The 15,757-nt window shown below is 36.5% G+C and overlaps 3 protein-coding genes across 3 annotated transcripts; 1 reads left to right on the top strand and 2 right to left on the bottom strand.

Moving 5' to 3' along the window:
* On the bottom strand, window positions 1-1,390 carry LOC139095659 (fibulin-1-like). The gene is made up of 4 exons (XM_070647049.1): window positions 865-1,390; window positions 410-566; window positions 283-350; window positions 1-219 (listed from the first exon to the last, which is right to left on the bottom strand). Exons 1-4 carry the CDS (start codon window positions 1,325-1,327, stop codon window positions 38-40), a joined length of 870 nt encoding a protein of 289 aa, XP_070503150.1. The 5' UTR covers window positions 1,328-1,390; the 3' UTR covers window positions 1-37.
* Window positions 1,391-4,438: 3,048 nt separating this feature from the next.
* On the top strand, window positions 4,439-5,679 carry LOC139095651 (probable serine/threonine-protein kinase nek3). The gene is made up of 2 exons (XM_070647040.1): window positions 4,439-4,634; window positions 5,123-5,679. Exons 1-2 carry the CDS (start codon window positions 4,475-4,477, stop codon window positions 5,677-5,679), a joined length of 717 nt encoding a protein of 238 aa, XP_070503141.1. The 5' UTR covers window positions 4,439-4,474.
* Window positions 5,680-7,183: 1,504 nt separating this feature from the next.
* On the bottom strand, window positions 7,184-12,378 carry LOC139095644 (uncharacterized). Its single transcript, XM_070647035.1, has 2 exons — window positions 10,427-12,378; window positions 7,184-9,677 (listed from the first exon to the last, which is right to left on the bottom strand). Exons 1-2 carry the CDS (start codon window positions 11,974-11,976, stop codon window positions 7,679-7,681), a joined length of 3,549 nt encoding a protein of 1,182 aa, XP_070503136.1. The 5' UTR covers window positions 11,977-12,378; the 3' UTR covers window positions 7,184-7,678.
* Window positions 12,379-15,757: the final 3,379 nt, after the last annotated feature.

Here is a 15,757-nt window from a genome sequence, read left to right as displayed (position 1 = left end):
ATTAATTTTTATTATTCTTTTTTTCCATCAAAATCCATTAATTGACATTACATTTATCGATCGGAACACAAACACCCTTACTGTTCCTTACCAATCCATTATTACAGTAACATTTGTCTTCACATCGAATCGGCTGAATTGTGCAATTTTGCTTATAATTGTCGCAGGTTTTCTCACATAATGGATTTCCGCATTCATATGTTTCATTTGCTGGACATTCTGAAAGGATAATTGAAATGATTTAACTATATGTAGTTTAGGTCCACAAATTGATGTTCCTACTTGGACAACTGTCTATTGGAATGCAACGACCATCTGGTCCACGGACAAATCCTTTCTTACAGAAGCATCTAAAACACAAAAAATAATCACTTTTAGAACCAATTTAGCTAATTTAAGGACACCTTACCCTTTCTTACAAAGCTGAATGCACTGGACTTTTGGTCCAAAACATTTTTGTTCACAATAAGTTCCACATTCATTATATTCTTCATTTTTTGGACATTTGTTGCATTTGAACTCACACTTTCCTGTGTCATGGTTCCTTGTGTAGCCAAATGGACATTCTGGAATGAATATATAATGTAGTGCTGTCTATGCTTTCTTAATTTTGGAGCCGGAACCGGAACCGGGAAATTCCGGAATCGGGAAATTCCGGAACCGGGAAGTTCCGGAACCGGAAATCCAGAAAGCATAGTGTTGTCACGGCACACCTTGGTATGTGGCTCATGGCAATACCATTGCATGCAAGTGTGCTGCGACATACAGTTTGGTCCAGAATTGGCAGGAGCACTTTTTGGAATTTTGGAGTTCGATTAAACTCCGACTCCCAGAGTCCTGCCAACTCTAGTTTGGTCAACTTACTCTTACAATCCTTAACTGGAATGCATTTGCCTGTAATCTGACTCCTGACATATCCATCACAACAGACACAACCCGGAACACATCGACACTTGTAAGCAACATCCAACGTATCGCATGTTTTTTGACATCCAGCCATACAGTCTGAATAAACCTCATTTGATGGACATGTCTTCGGATTTTTTGGTTTTGTTGGACATTTCTGGACGGAAATGCATGCAAATGTGTTTGGATGTCTAATCATTCCACGTGTACAGACACATCCAGGTATACATTGTGACTCATCAATTGTAACATTTCGATTCCAACAGTTTGGTTGCTGTGGTCCTGCACATCTTGAGTAGACTTCCCATTGTGGACAATAGTCATTACATGTGTCATCTGCTGTCGATGACGAAACAGGAAATGAGATTGTAAGTATGGTGAAAATCGTGATGAATAAATGAAATTCCATGACTTGAAGCATTAAGCTATGAAAGTATCAAGTCGTTAAACGATTTAATTTGAATTACTAAATGATTGTAAAATTATAGCAATTAAATGCAATGACTGACAAAGGCATGAAATTTCGGTAAAGTTTGCTTCACTTTAAATACTAAAATTTATCAACATTTTTTGGAAATTAATTAGGAATGTCAAGTAAAAATGTTAAAATTTTATGGAAATTTATGTGCATTTTATTGAAGTAGGTGATAATTACAAGCTTGGGAGAGTGACAAGGTTATTAAACGAATTGTCAGAAATCTGACAACAGACAAGCTTGACGTCGAATTTGGCACAATGCAAGAGTCACGCATGCCTGGCGTCTGCCACCGGAAAGATTAATCCGAACAAGATTCGGACTAAATCTGGCGTAACGCCAGAATCATGACTGGTTGGTGCCATATTTCGGACCAACTAATTCGTTCTGGATCCAGAGTCATGTCGGTCTAAAATCTAAATTGGATCGATTAATCCGTACTAGATTCGGATTAAATCTGGCTCATTGGTTGAATCATGCCATACTAGTTAATCCGTATCAAATTCGGTTTAAATCTGGCAGAGTTGTGCCAGTCTGGTTAATCCGTACAAGATTCGGATTAAATCTGGCAGAGTTGTGCCAGATTGGTTAATCCGTACATGATTCGGATTAAATCTGGCAGAATTGTGTCAAATTGGTTAATCCGTACATGATTCGGATTAAATATGGCAGAAGTGTGCCAGATTGGTTAATCCGTACATGATTCGGATTAAATATGGCACAATCCCAAATATGACCAATTTTGAACCATTAATATAAAACAGTTATGCACATGTATATGCCGGCCTTAATATCCCTCAACCAAAAAGGAAAGAAATCAATGACTCACGACATTCTTATCAATTTCAAAAAAGACGTTCCACAATATTTAAAAAAAAGTCAATTTTTTCCTTCTTGAACCAACAGTCACGACGTCCACGACTTCATAAGTAATAAAAAAAATTAAATATTAAAATATCAATTTTTACAATATCGACCTAGCTTTACTGACTATATAAAAGGTTGGACATGATAGCCATTCAGCTCATTCGAGTCTTTTGTGTGATTTAAGACAAAGTGTTGTTGTGGACTTGATTTGAAAACTCAACGACCGTTAAAGTTTTGAAATAAAAAAAAGAGATTTAAAGATGAAATTAAGTTTAATTTTTGCAATTTTTGCGATACTTTTTGGTATTGTCATGTCCGGTCCAGTTCCAAACGATGGATCGCTATCTGAAGAATTTTATGATAATTACGATGATGAGGATTATGGATGTGAATATTATGAATTGGATGATGGATCAATGGAACCATCAGCATTACCAAATTAAGTAGTTAAGGATGCATTAAGGACAAAAAAATCAGCGGAACTGCCACGAATTAAATGCTTTGTGGAACTCATATGTAAATAGCTTAATATCTAAGTCAGCCAAAGTCTTTTGTACCAGCCATAGCTTGATGTCCAATAATACAAATGACCTTCCAGTTTACGGACTCTATTCCTTATTATTGTTAACACTTTTTTTATTTATTTATTTATTTATTATTGTAAATTATTTGTGACAAAATGTAAATAAATTTATAGTTATGGGATTCATCAGTGGGAATAAGTAAGCCGCAAACTGAAAAATTAATTCCTGCTGATGAGTCTTGAATTTTATTTTAAGTTAATCTAATTAGATTGAAAGAATTTTAAGTGTTGAAACTTCCGCGTGGGAAGGGGATGGGATGTTTTTATGGTTGAGTTACAGGTTTACTGGAACTGGGGAACAAAGGGGCTAAGGGAGTGTAGGAATTAGGACTGAGGGACCTAGTTTAGGGCTTTAAACTAGGACTTTGAGACTGGTACAGGAGAGTGTTCAACTTCCGGGTGGAACAATGATGGCATCTACTTATGGTTAACAAACAGGCTTAGACTGGTAGACCCTGGGTTTGGGGACTGGCACTGGGTGACTGAAAAATTGATTGACTAGATGATTACTAAAGGAAAGTGTCAACTTCCGCGTGTAACAGGGATCGGATCAAATTATAATTAATTTATAGTTTTAGACTGCGACTGGGGCACTCGGAATGGGTCTAAGGAACTGAGACTGGGACTAAGAGGAATGGAAGACTGATACAGAAAAAAGTTAACTTCCGGGTGGAATAAGGATGGCATGTTATATTTATCCGAGACTAGGAGACTGGAAGACTGGGAAACTGATGGACTGGGATTAGGAATTAGGAACTGATAGACTGGGAGACTGGGACTGGGATCAGAACGTGGGGGGACTGAGATTGGAGCGGAGGTAATGGAACTTTTAGACTAAGATACTGCAACTGTTGCTGGAATTTAGACTGGGACTCGGTAGTGTTTACTTCCGCGTGGAACCGGAATGTCATCTTTTTATGGTTAACTTACAGGTTTAGACTGGGACTGCGACATGGAGTAGAGGGACTGGGATGGAGAGACTTGAACTGGGACTAAGAGAATCGAGGACTAAAAAACTGATACAGGAAAGTAACAACTTCCGCGTGGAACTTGGATAGCGTCTATTTATGGACTATGATACTGGTACAGATAAGTGGTAACTTCCACGTGCAACAAGGATTGCACTTATTTATAGTGCCGTTTACTACGTCTATTTACGAGACTGGGACTGGGACTGCTACGGTTAATCACTTCCTAATACTAAACCTCCTTCAAAGCTAAACTTCCATCCAAAACCTTATTTTACATGACAAACGTGCTGCATTCACTTTTTTAATTCTTTTGTTTTTATACTTACTATTCAAGTCGTGACTTGGTCAGCAGTAATTAAATAAGCAGCAGTAAGTTTTTTGCACTTTTAAATTCATCACAAAACTACCGAAAATATTTTACTAAAACTGCTTCTGATGATGGATATACTTAAATTCTGTAAATGACTCAAATTCATGTAAAACATTCAGTAACAAGACCCCACAACCCCCTCCCCCATGTATCAACATCCGGCATTCTTTAACCATTTTCATCAATCCAATTCAAGTCATTTAATCAGTCAATCCGTAAATTTCAACAAGATTAAAATGCTTAAACAAAAATTTTTGATAATTTTCGTATTGGAACTGATAGGAAATGTAATAAATTTGGAAATGAGTCAACAGTCGAATGACGAACGTGATTATGATAATGAGACGGCAATGAAAATTGACGAAACAATGGTTAATTTGAGGCAATCAACATTTGAGCCAGATGCGGAGTTCATCATGATAAGTAGCAGTAGTAGGAGTGATGATGAGATCAAAAGGAGAAGTAAGTAAAGTGCACTTGAATGGTGTACATGTCAACTTGCACGAAATACTTAATTACTACTTGAATGACCAACTTGCATGATCTACTTGAATGATCTACTTGACTACTTGCATGTCCAACTTGATTGATCTACTTGACTACTTGAATGACCAACTTGATTTGATTACTACTAGCATGATCTACTTGACTATTGGACTACTTAAACGCTCTACTTGACTAAATTACTACTTGCATGATCTACTTGACTAGATTACTACTTGCATGATCTACTTGACTACTTGATTGATCTACTTGACTACTTGAATGACCAACTTGATTGATCTACTTGACTACTTGAATGACCAACTTGATTGATCTACTTGACTACTTGAATGACCAACTTGATTGATCTACTTGACTACTTGAATGACCAACTTGATTGATCTACTTGACTACTTGAATGATCAACTTGACTCATTAATTTCAATCCTTATTCTTCTCAATTTTAGAACGTCAAGTTGATGAAACCCAACCAAATGAAGTTCCCGACGAGAATCCAACTGAAAATGAGCTGCCAAGTGAAGCATCAACAGCAACAACTGAAGACCAAACAGACGAAGATCCATCAGTCAACCTTGAAGTTGAAACATCAATAACCAAAGGTCCAACAACAACATTTATTGGGGGAATTCCCTTGAGTATAATAACAAGGCCAAACACGACTACAACAACAACAACAACAAAAGGTGTCGCAATGAGAGGAAAAGTTACTTATTACACAAAAAAGCCAATAATTTTTCCATCGGAAACGACAACAAAATTTACTGTTGGTCCATTAGTCAGACAACAGGCAACAACAGCAAGTCATAAGGCAGCAATGGCAGCGACTAGTCCAAAAAATATGAAAATTGCCAGCTCGACTACCAAAAAAGTTGTTAAAAAAATTGTTAAAACGACCAAAAAAGTGACAAGGTTGACGACTAAAAAGACAATGAAGCCTAAGGTGCTGAATGCCACGACTGTTAAGACAACGGTTAAGGGTGTGACTACAAAGAAGATTAGATGAGGGTTGAGGAATGTAAAGAAATGAAATAAAATGTATTTTTAATGATTTTAAAGCAATTTTGACTCAAATGTCCTCAAATTCCATGCTTGCTAACACATAAATAGCACAAAGCATAAATAAAGCATAAACATAGGTCAGCATAGTCTCTATGAGAGTGAAATTTTGTAGACTTTTCATGCTGAGACTGGAATTTCCCATTTTGAGTGGAAATTGAGCAGACAGCTTTTTGTCTTCATTGTCGTCTTCCTCATAATCGTTGTAAATACGTAATCCATCATGTTCCGATTATACGGTGTACATTGTGCATGTATACTCATCTTATCAATCATATTTTTTTTCCGCTCATTTTCAGAATTCAAACACTGCTTCATTGCTAACAAAACATGCTATTGTTGTTAAAACATTGCAATTTTTAATAAAACATCAATTCATTGACAGTAAAACATTGCTTATAAATCCTACTCAACATTGAATACAAGTTCGAAAACATTGAATGATTGTTTAAAAGCATTGAATACAATAGTTGAATGCAATCATTGGTTACAATAAATATTTTATATTAAATCCTTTTGAATTATTGAATGAGAGCAATAAATTAGAGAACCTTTACCTTTTAGCTGTTTAGATCATTTACATGCAGAAGGCTTGTGCAGTTAGAGTTTTTTTGCAGTTAATGATTATTTAACGAATGAGGGCAATTCAGATAGCCACATTTAGTAGACCTATTGTTTAAAGTGTGATCAGAAAATCAGTAAATATAAATATTATTGCATTTTGTATCGGAAGTGAACAGACGAAAGCCAGCTAAAGACCTAGCTTTAAAAAGCATCTAATTTAGGTAATGGATCACAATTTATCTGTACGACTTATGAAGTAACTTACTTACTAACTTTGCTGGTCGTAGAGATCAGTTGTGATCCATGACCTCCCTCAGGAGTCGCCTGAAGCTGGCTATATCGCTGGCTACCACTTGCCAATTATTGATACCAGGTGCACTACTATCTCTATCTACAGCTTCCTTCCAAGAGTTCTTTGGGCGTCCACGGGCCATCCAGAAAATCAGCTTTGAAGACCTTAATTAATGGACTTTCCATAGGTCGTCTAATAATATGACCAGCCCATCGCAGCCTATTCACTTTTAACTTATGAAGTAAATAAGTTAGTAATCAGAACCACTTCTTTGATGACCTTACAGCATTTACTAAGGGAGGGTGAGATTCGCGACAAAACCTTCTGCAATCCAGCACAGAGCCACCTTAAGTACAAATTAAAGTCATGTTTTAATGTTTTGTAAATTTTCAATTTATTTAACATATTTATTATTTTACAGAATTATGACTTATGCAAATGATATGTTAATAACCAATTGTACATTTAGTTAAAATTTAGTTAATATATTAATTATAAGTAAATTTTATTAATTGACAATTGTATTAAAAGTTATCTTTGAGGTAAAAAAAAATAGGAAGTTAGAATTAAAAATGGATAAATCTGTTAGCTCATATTTAGAAGTGAACGATTTAACTATTTAAAGAACTGTAATAATGTAAAGAGGTCGTGTATTTATTATGAAATGGCCTTTAAGGGAGAGAGAAAATGGGGTCATTTGGTTATTTTGGCTTGAAAAGTCCAGCCTTATGAGCTGGGTCCCGAAAATTAGACATTTTTGACATATAAGAACAACGCTCTACCATTTAAGCCACAGATGCCATTTCACCGCTATTGATCATTTGGCTATTGAGAAGGTTTATCATTTAGTTATGGAAATGAGGGATTTTGCAGGTTGAGATCTTATTACTATTCAAATACTTTAGTTAATAGATCTTCAATTACAAAGAGGGAGGTAGATGACCTCCTAACAGCCAATTTATCACATTAATTTATACATAAACAAGACATTGACACTCCAGATGAAATATTGTACAGGCCAGATGACCATAAGCCATAGGCCATAGACCAGATGAGGAGTGTCACTGAATTGTTTATAAACGACCCCAAATTAAGCTTCCCCAGGTCCCGTCCTGGAAGAATTACGTTTAACAATAGCAAGCATGCCTAGATCATCCTCAAAGAGCGTCGTCATATTCTCCCCAACATTAATATTCGTTCCACTACTAAATTTACCAAATAAATCTCTAAAAACATTCAAAAATTCCGAATTATATTCAGCTCTAGTCTCAGCACCATCGCCACGATTATCCTTAACAAAATCCTCAATACATCGTTTCACAACCGGAAAATTGTTGTACATATCCCAAAATATATTCAACAATAAATTGACTTTATTCCTAAATATTAAGCCTTTATTTGCATACTTAATCTTCATCCACAGCTCATCCTTAATATATTGTGCTAAAAAGTACTCAAAATAAATTTTACTAATAAAATCAACCTTATTTCCAGCATTTTTGACATAAATCCCCAACTTTAGTTCCTGCATTATAAATCCATTGGTGATGTCCGTCAGCTCAGCATCCGCTCTCGGCAGCTCATAGTATTTATAGTCAATTGCATAGTCATTGATCAATATCGACACATTAACATCCTTTAATTGATAATTGCTGTTAAGGATGTGCAGCATAACTGACTTACCAAACATATTTCGATTAGCATCTTTGGGTAGATTCTCAAAATTTGCAGTTTTTCGGATATACTCATCAATAATTTGATATAAATTGATGGAATTGGAACTGGCAATGACTGATTCCGCTGTGTGATTTGTGATGACTTTAATGAGGTAGATGTTGTCGATGACTGTTGTCCGCATCTGCCGCCAGACCTCCAGTGGCTTCAGAATCATGTCCAACCTCCTTACCGTCTCCTCAACTTGCTCTAGACCCAATCCAGCAGTGCTTAATAACATTCTTACATAATTCTCACGATCCTCACAATATAAAGGATGCAGCTTGACTTTAATGCTGACTTTTGGGTCTATAATCTCATCCATCCTACTGCTTAATCCATTCCGTACCCCAAACCACATCTCAGACTTGTTGTGAGCCATTCCAACCAAATTGGACATAAAATTCTCACCAATATCATCAAATAATCCATCAATGTGGTCCATAAACAGCCTTACTTCCCCATTTTGGAACTTAATTTTGAATAATTCAGCCCTAAAGTCACTCAAGTCATCTAAATTGTGTGCATTAATGAGGAAATTTGTCACATTTGTGGATGTCCAATTTTTGAGATTTTTATATCCATCAATATTGACAGTTTTGAGGTCAAGGTAGGCAATCCAATTGACTGTGTCATTTTGTGATAGAATTTGGGTGTTGTGGATGAGTTCGGTGGATATTCCGGACATTGGGTCGCCAGTAAGGATGTAAAATGGACTTCTGTGGCGGATATATTGGAAATTGTAGGGTTTTGGATATGAATATTCGCAGTGCTTATGTCCAGTATGAGCATATTTAGCATCAAAGTCTGAATATTGACGGTTAAAATATTCAAAATTAAGTTTCAAGTTGTTCTGCTTATTAAGGCTGATTTTCCACGGCGCATAAATCTCATCGATGCTCAAAAAGTCCATCAAGTCCTCATGTCCATCCGTTATGCTGTATATTGACATGTTATGTCCATTAAACTGTATTTTTGTGTTCCAAATTTCGTCCTTTTCCCATTTTGTCAGTTCCTTCCATTTGCATGTCTTACTGAATGTCTTACAGCCTAATAATGGAACCAGCCAGACACCAAGACCTAACAGCACAGAAATCAGCATGAAAATTCCAGTCGACAGTGAATAACGAATGATTTTCTCCTTCCTTGACTTCTTAACCCAATGTGCATGCTCGGTACGGATGTCCTCATATTGTGTGTCCCTGACATCAGGGATTCTATCCAAAATATCCTTTGTGACTCGATTTTGGAAATCATCAAATAAGTCACTGTAATCAGCATACAGCTTGTTGAGTGTGTTTTGGTCGTTATGATATTGAGCCATCATATGTGCAGCTCTAGTTGCAAGCTCACTGAGCCACATCTTTTTTTCGTAACTGAAATGGAAGGGATGAATTGTAGATTAATATTTTAAGGGATATATTATGAAGATGATGGTGAAATGACGGTCAGGTGATGTAGAGAGTGGCTTACTACTTCATGCTCCTTATTTACTCTCTTCTACTCTCTCTTACTCTCTCCTATACCTCCTTACTCTCTCCTATACCTCCTTACTCTCTCCTATACCTCCTTACTCTCTCCTAGTCCTCCTTACTCTCTCTTACTCTCTTCTATACCTCCTTACTCTCTCCTATACCTCCTTACTCTCTCCTAGTCCTCCTTACTCTCTCTTACTCTCTTCTATACCTCCTTACTCTCTCCTATACCTCCTTACTCTCTCCTAGTCCTCCTTACTCTCTCTTACTCTCTTCTATACCTCCTTACTCTCTCCTACTCTCCCTTACTCTCTTCTATACCTCCTTACTCTCTCCTATACCTCCTTACTCTCTCCTATACCTCCTTACTCTCTCCTACTCTCCCTTACTCTCTCTTACTCTCTCCTACTCCTCCTTGCTCTCTCCTACTCTCTCCTATACCTCCTTACTCCTTACTCTCTCCTACTCCTCCTTACTCTCTCCTGCTCCTCCTTACTCTCTCCTACTCTCCCTTACTCTCACTAGCTCCCTTATACCCCTCCTCCTCTCCCAGCTCCTCCTTATATCTCCCTATTCCCTCCCTAACCCCCTCTCACATCTCACCATACCAACCAAATCCTCCAAATTCATCTCAAATGTCCAATACTCACCCATACACCAAACTGATCAATCTCTCTTGATTATTTCTCCAATGTTCATGAATATTCGGATTTAATCGACGACAAATTCTCTTATAATTTATTTCATTTGTCAAGTCACCATGGTCATATGGCTTACATCCATTTCTGTATGTCACGAGCATCGCTAAATGTGTCAGCTCATGTGCCAGAGTTCCAATTGTTTCCATTTTTGTCCCATCATTCAGCAAATCTTCAGATCCAATAAAAATTTGAAATTTTGTTGCATTAAAGACGGTCTGAAAGAGTCCCTGGACATTATTATGTACTGTAAAGTCAATGCCAGCAGCAGCCTTACGATTGCAGTCAAAGATGATTCGGACATTGACTAATGCTGCTATTTTAAGGATCGGCTGGATGTATGGATTTTGGTTGAGTATTTGGAAGGCATTGGCAATCTCGTCGAATGCTAGTTTCCGCTGGGTCAAGTGCTGCCATATGAAGGAATTGGAACGGAGTCGCATGATGTAGTCTTGCGGGAGGTTGTCGATGTAAATTTCATGAATTGTGGAAATTTTTTGTTTTTCATCGCCGGATAATTTTTCCTTAATTTTCTCAATGTCCTCACATGGACCTAGGAACAGTCCAATGTCCATAAGGAACTGATAAGTTTTGAACTTTTTCATGACAATTGCTTTACACATGGCTGAGACATTTGACAGGTTGTACCAATATTTTAGGTCTTTATAGTCTGATATGACATTTTGGATCAATTCTTTGGAACTGCTGAATAAAGACTCGTCACTTTCATCAATGTCTGCTATTGTGTCATGGATGATTGCTGACTTAATTTGGATATCATTGAGCTCGACTGGATGATTGCTGTAATTATGTGGATATCGTGAGTTGTGCATGATTAATGTCCGGAGGATGTCAAACTGCCTAGTTCTGCATGCGATATCAGCTGCAATTTCATAAAAGTCATTTCGGGTATTTAGGTTGATTTGTGACTGAATTAAAATCTCAGCAGCTTGTCGGTTCCGTAGTTCAATTGCCAGCATTAGAATGTTGTAGCCACGATGTAATTTGACATGAAAATCATATCCATAAACAGCACAGAAGCCATAAATTCTGTTATTAATCATGTCGTCACGTAGAATGGATGTGATTATTGTCAAGGATGGCAGCAAGTTCAGGTCAAAAAGATGCAAAAATCGGATACACAAGAAGTCCTTTAATTCACCATAAATAGCCATAAGATCATCAATTGTGCCTCGTTCTTCAGCTGCATCTATGTCTTGTTCCATCTCTGAATCTGTTTCTGTGTCCATCCTTTCCGTTGATCTATAAACCTTAATGTCATTAAAGGTTCTGTTGAAGTATCCAAACCTTCTCGTCCTCAACCGTTGCATCAGCTTCGAAAAGTCATCAACATCCTGCACATCCTGATCCTTAACGCCCATAAAACCTTGATTATGTCCATAATTTTTATACAGAATCCTACAATGCTCTTTGGATTCAAAGAAGATTATCAGCGGTCGATAGTCAGTCCATTTTATGTTCAGCTGGTTAATCATTCCCATCGTGACTTCTTGTGGATCTAGATTGTCACATTCGAGGACGATAACAAAAATGTTGGGACAACTGAGGATGAAAGTTATGAATTGATCAGTCAGAATGTATGTTAATCCATTTAGCCATGATGGACATTGATTAATTTCTAATATACGAATGTTGGACCAGCGGCGGACATTGTCATTTAATGGATTGTAGCGGAGATTGTAGTTGATTGATGTTTTGAAGGCTGTGATTATGCCGATGAGAGTTAGTGTATTGTCTGTGAAATAAAGGAGGAATTAATTAAATAGTCGAGGTAGAGCAACAGCTCAAGAAACTAGCAGAAGTAGTCGTTCTGGGGATGAACAAAACCCTATTCAACAGCTTTATTAATGCCCTATGATTCACAATGGATCAATAGGAACTAATCATCAATAAAATACTCGAGCTTACTTCGGAACGAATTTAGTGCATTTTAGAAGCAGCAATTGCTATTGTTTTAGCAAATATCTACGATTTAAATTGGAAACCAGCAGATCTGGGTCTGAAGAGCTCATGGGATTGCTGTGTGAGCAACGATGCAAAAGTGCTAAGTATTAGAAACTGGCAGAAGTTGGCGATGGGTCCATGTACGTCTTCGTCAAGGAACAGAACAACAGAACAGATCTGTGTAAATTCTGAATCCATAATACAATATTAGAGATGGATTCAAGTCGCTTCCACAAACTAGTTGCTGGGCCATCGCACCTTGCATTAATCAGAGTCTCACTATGATGGATTAATGGTATTAACCACAAAAGTTGAGGATGGACCATGATGAAGTTAAGCTAAGAGTGACACAAAGTAACATACGTAAAGAATGTGACCCCCTACCTGTCTCAAGTTAATACCCCTCTGGCTACTTTCAACTCATTTATTATCTATATTATAAACACCCAATTCCTTTGCTGATACAAGAACGAACGGAAGCCATGTGAAGCCATTTTGTGAAGCCATGTGAAGCCGAAAATTGAGGGGTAACAGAGGGAATGTGATGCCATATGAAGCTTTGTGAAGCTGAAAATTCTGAACATGGGGCGCCACGGGCGCTCCCGATACTCTAGTTTAATATATGCTGGACTCTGAATAGAAAGAGATCTCGAAGTAGACAAAAAAACTCTCGGAATTGCTGTGTGAGATCGATGCAAAGGTGCTGGGAATAAGAAACTGGCAGAAGTTATTTAAAGACAGATCCAGACGAATTCTGAATACGGCAATGGGCCCCCGTGCGCCTTCACCAATGAAGTAAAGGAAGTAAATAGTAAGCTCTAATGAACAGAGCACATTGAGCATAACCAAGGTTGTTGCAAAAAAAAAAATCCGATGTGTTTTTGAACATTTTCTATTCAATGTGTGGAGTTGTCGCCTGTGTATTCATGAAATATGTAGAATATGTGTTCATATATTTGAAGAACGTTGAGAGTAACGCTTATCAGCAAGCAATCGAAAGACAATATAATTCTCAATTGAAAATGAGATGACACTGCTAAAGGAGATGAAATATAAAAATAAAATAATTTATAGAATCCAAAGAGAGAGTGCGCCACTCAACTTGAACTAGCTACTCAAGCTACTGAGCATTATCTCTCTATTTAGAACGGTGGTCAGGGGCATAGTCAGGGGAGCCATTGGGGGCATGTGTCTCTCTCCGAGAATTTGAAAACCGTTTAAATAAAATTCAAAAAATACCGGTCGTGTCCCCCCTAGAAAAATTTTCTGGCTATGCCCCTGCCAGTTGTGGTCAATCAATTTTTATTTTGCAGTATAAGCCTCAATTGAAAGACATACGACTGATGTAATTTCCAAAAAAATTTTAAAGGCACACAAATTTGCCGCGTCACACAGGTTGACTAACCCTGTAATATGTTAAGCGAAAATTCGCTTTATGACCAAATCAACCCTCGCTATCACCTCTACATACACCTATTCCACTTATTTAAATTAAAGAGTTTATGTTCGAATTTTTATAAAATGACCAGCAATAGTAACAAGCAAGTCTGATAAAAATATGCTTACAAATAAGGAAAATAATCAGTCATTCATTGTTAGTCTACAAAAGCGATTCACACAGCATGAAGCTGTTCTTATGGACAGTATTGCATTTGATATTGGAACTTGTTCAGGTTATACTGCCGGAAAAGTAAAGTAAGTACGATTATAATAGCTTTCGGCCAAGAATCGTAGACTTGCATTTTAGATGCAAATATCTGCAGTATTCGGTTCATGGTCATACACTCCAATGTACAGGAGGCCACTTTATTGATGTACAGTAGTATTCATACTGTAATTTTTGGAGTGTCTGATCATTAGCTGTAGCTAATGATTCGTTCAAGACTACAGGGCTGCGGCTTTTATTGACTGCAGATCTTTAATTTTGAACAACCACTTAAAGACAGACAATTTATTAATAAAATATTTTACTTACCCATTGTTAAGCCTTCATTCAAAAAGTTTATTTCCTCTCTCCAATTCTCAAAATGTTCACACAAAATCAAATCAAATTATTCACTTTAAAAGTATTGCACTTTACTCAATTGAAGGAAATTCTCGGAAATAACGTAATTTTAAAAATATTCACACAATTTCACAAAGTCAAGGACACGTCGTCCTGGAATTTAAATTAAATCAGTCATAAAGTCACGCGGGCTTGAAGCCAGAATTTGGATTGATTTAATGTTTCATTTTATTCAGGATCCGGATCATAGTGGGAGAGCATTTTAAATGTTATATATATTTTTTTTTATATATTTTTTGTTATATATTTTTAAATAAATTTGTTTGAATCATCAATGTAAGGTCAATCATTTTATGACTTAATATAATACAAATTTTTATTTTATTACAAAAAAAAAACATTTTATTAAATCTAATTTGATTTTTAAGTCAAATTAATTAGCATACATTGAAACTAGTGTATCGGGTGGATGTCACATGCTGATATATTGACACCATACTATGAAAAGTCTCGCGGCAAGACCAAACTTCACCTGGCTTATTTTTGAGTGCATATTAGCTTCCATTAAAGTTATTGCGTCGTATTAATAATTTTATTTAATGTTCACGGAATGATTAAAGATTTTAAAATCCTAATTGTATGAAAATGAAAGTTTTGTGCGTTTTTACAAGCAACGGCTGTTCCTACCATGCCCAAAATCTAATCAACTCTTCTATAGAGCAACACGTATCAATTGCATAAAACTAGAAGTCTCTACGATGTCTCGTTATTGAGATTTTTTGGTGATTAACTTGTTTGTTCGTTTTGTTCGGCTTATCAATGTGAACAAATTCAATACTAGAAAGCATGAAAACGATGTGAATGAAAAAAATTGATGATTGGTAACAAAAATTGCCTACTTATAGGCGTGCCTAGTCATAGTATAATTAGTAATTCTGATACTTTCAAAGATGTCACATCCACAAAATTGTCAGACATAACTTTGAACTGGATTTGAAAAATTTAGTCATTATTTTGTTGCTTTATTCGAATATTAAGTGCTGTACATGTGCCGTACTAAATAAGGAATTGAAACCAGAGTTGGCAGGATTTTCGGAGACCAGACTAGAGTATAGGTGCCACCAGATTGGAGTCCTACCAACTATGATTGAGACAAACCATAAATTATTCATGATTAAATGATAATTATAGGAAATTTCAGAGATTATAAGTCGTGAGATTTACGTCGTATGTATTGACTTGAAATTGACGAAATACCTAACAGTTCAATTCCAGTAAAAACAGCACAAAATGTCACAACAAAATCTAATGAG

The sequence above is a fragment of the Chironomus tepperi genome, unplaced genomic scaffold (assembly GCF_022539635.2).
Source record: "Chironomus tepperi strain 1889 unplaced genomic scaffold, CSIRO-AGI_Ctep_v1 contig_370, whole genome shotgun sequence".
Taxonomy (NCBI): domain Eukaryota; kingdom Metazoa; phylum Arthropoda; class Insecta; order Diptera; family Chironomidae; genus Chironomus; species Chironomus tepperi.
Note: the sequence above shows the minus strand (reverse complement) of the source record. Positions and strands in the feature narration are given on the sequence as shown.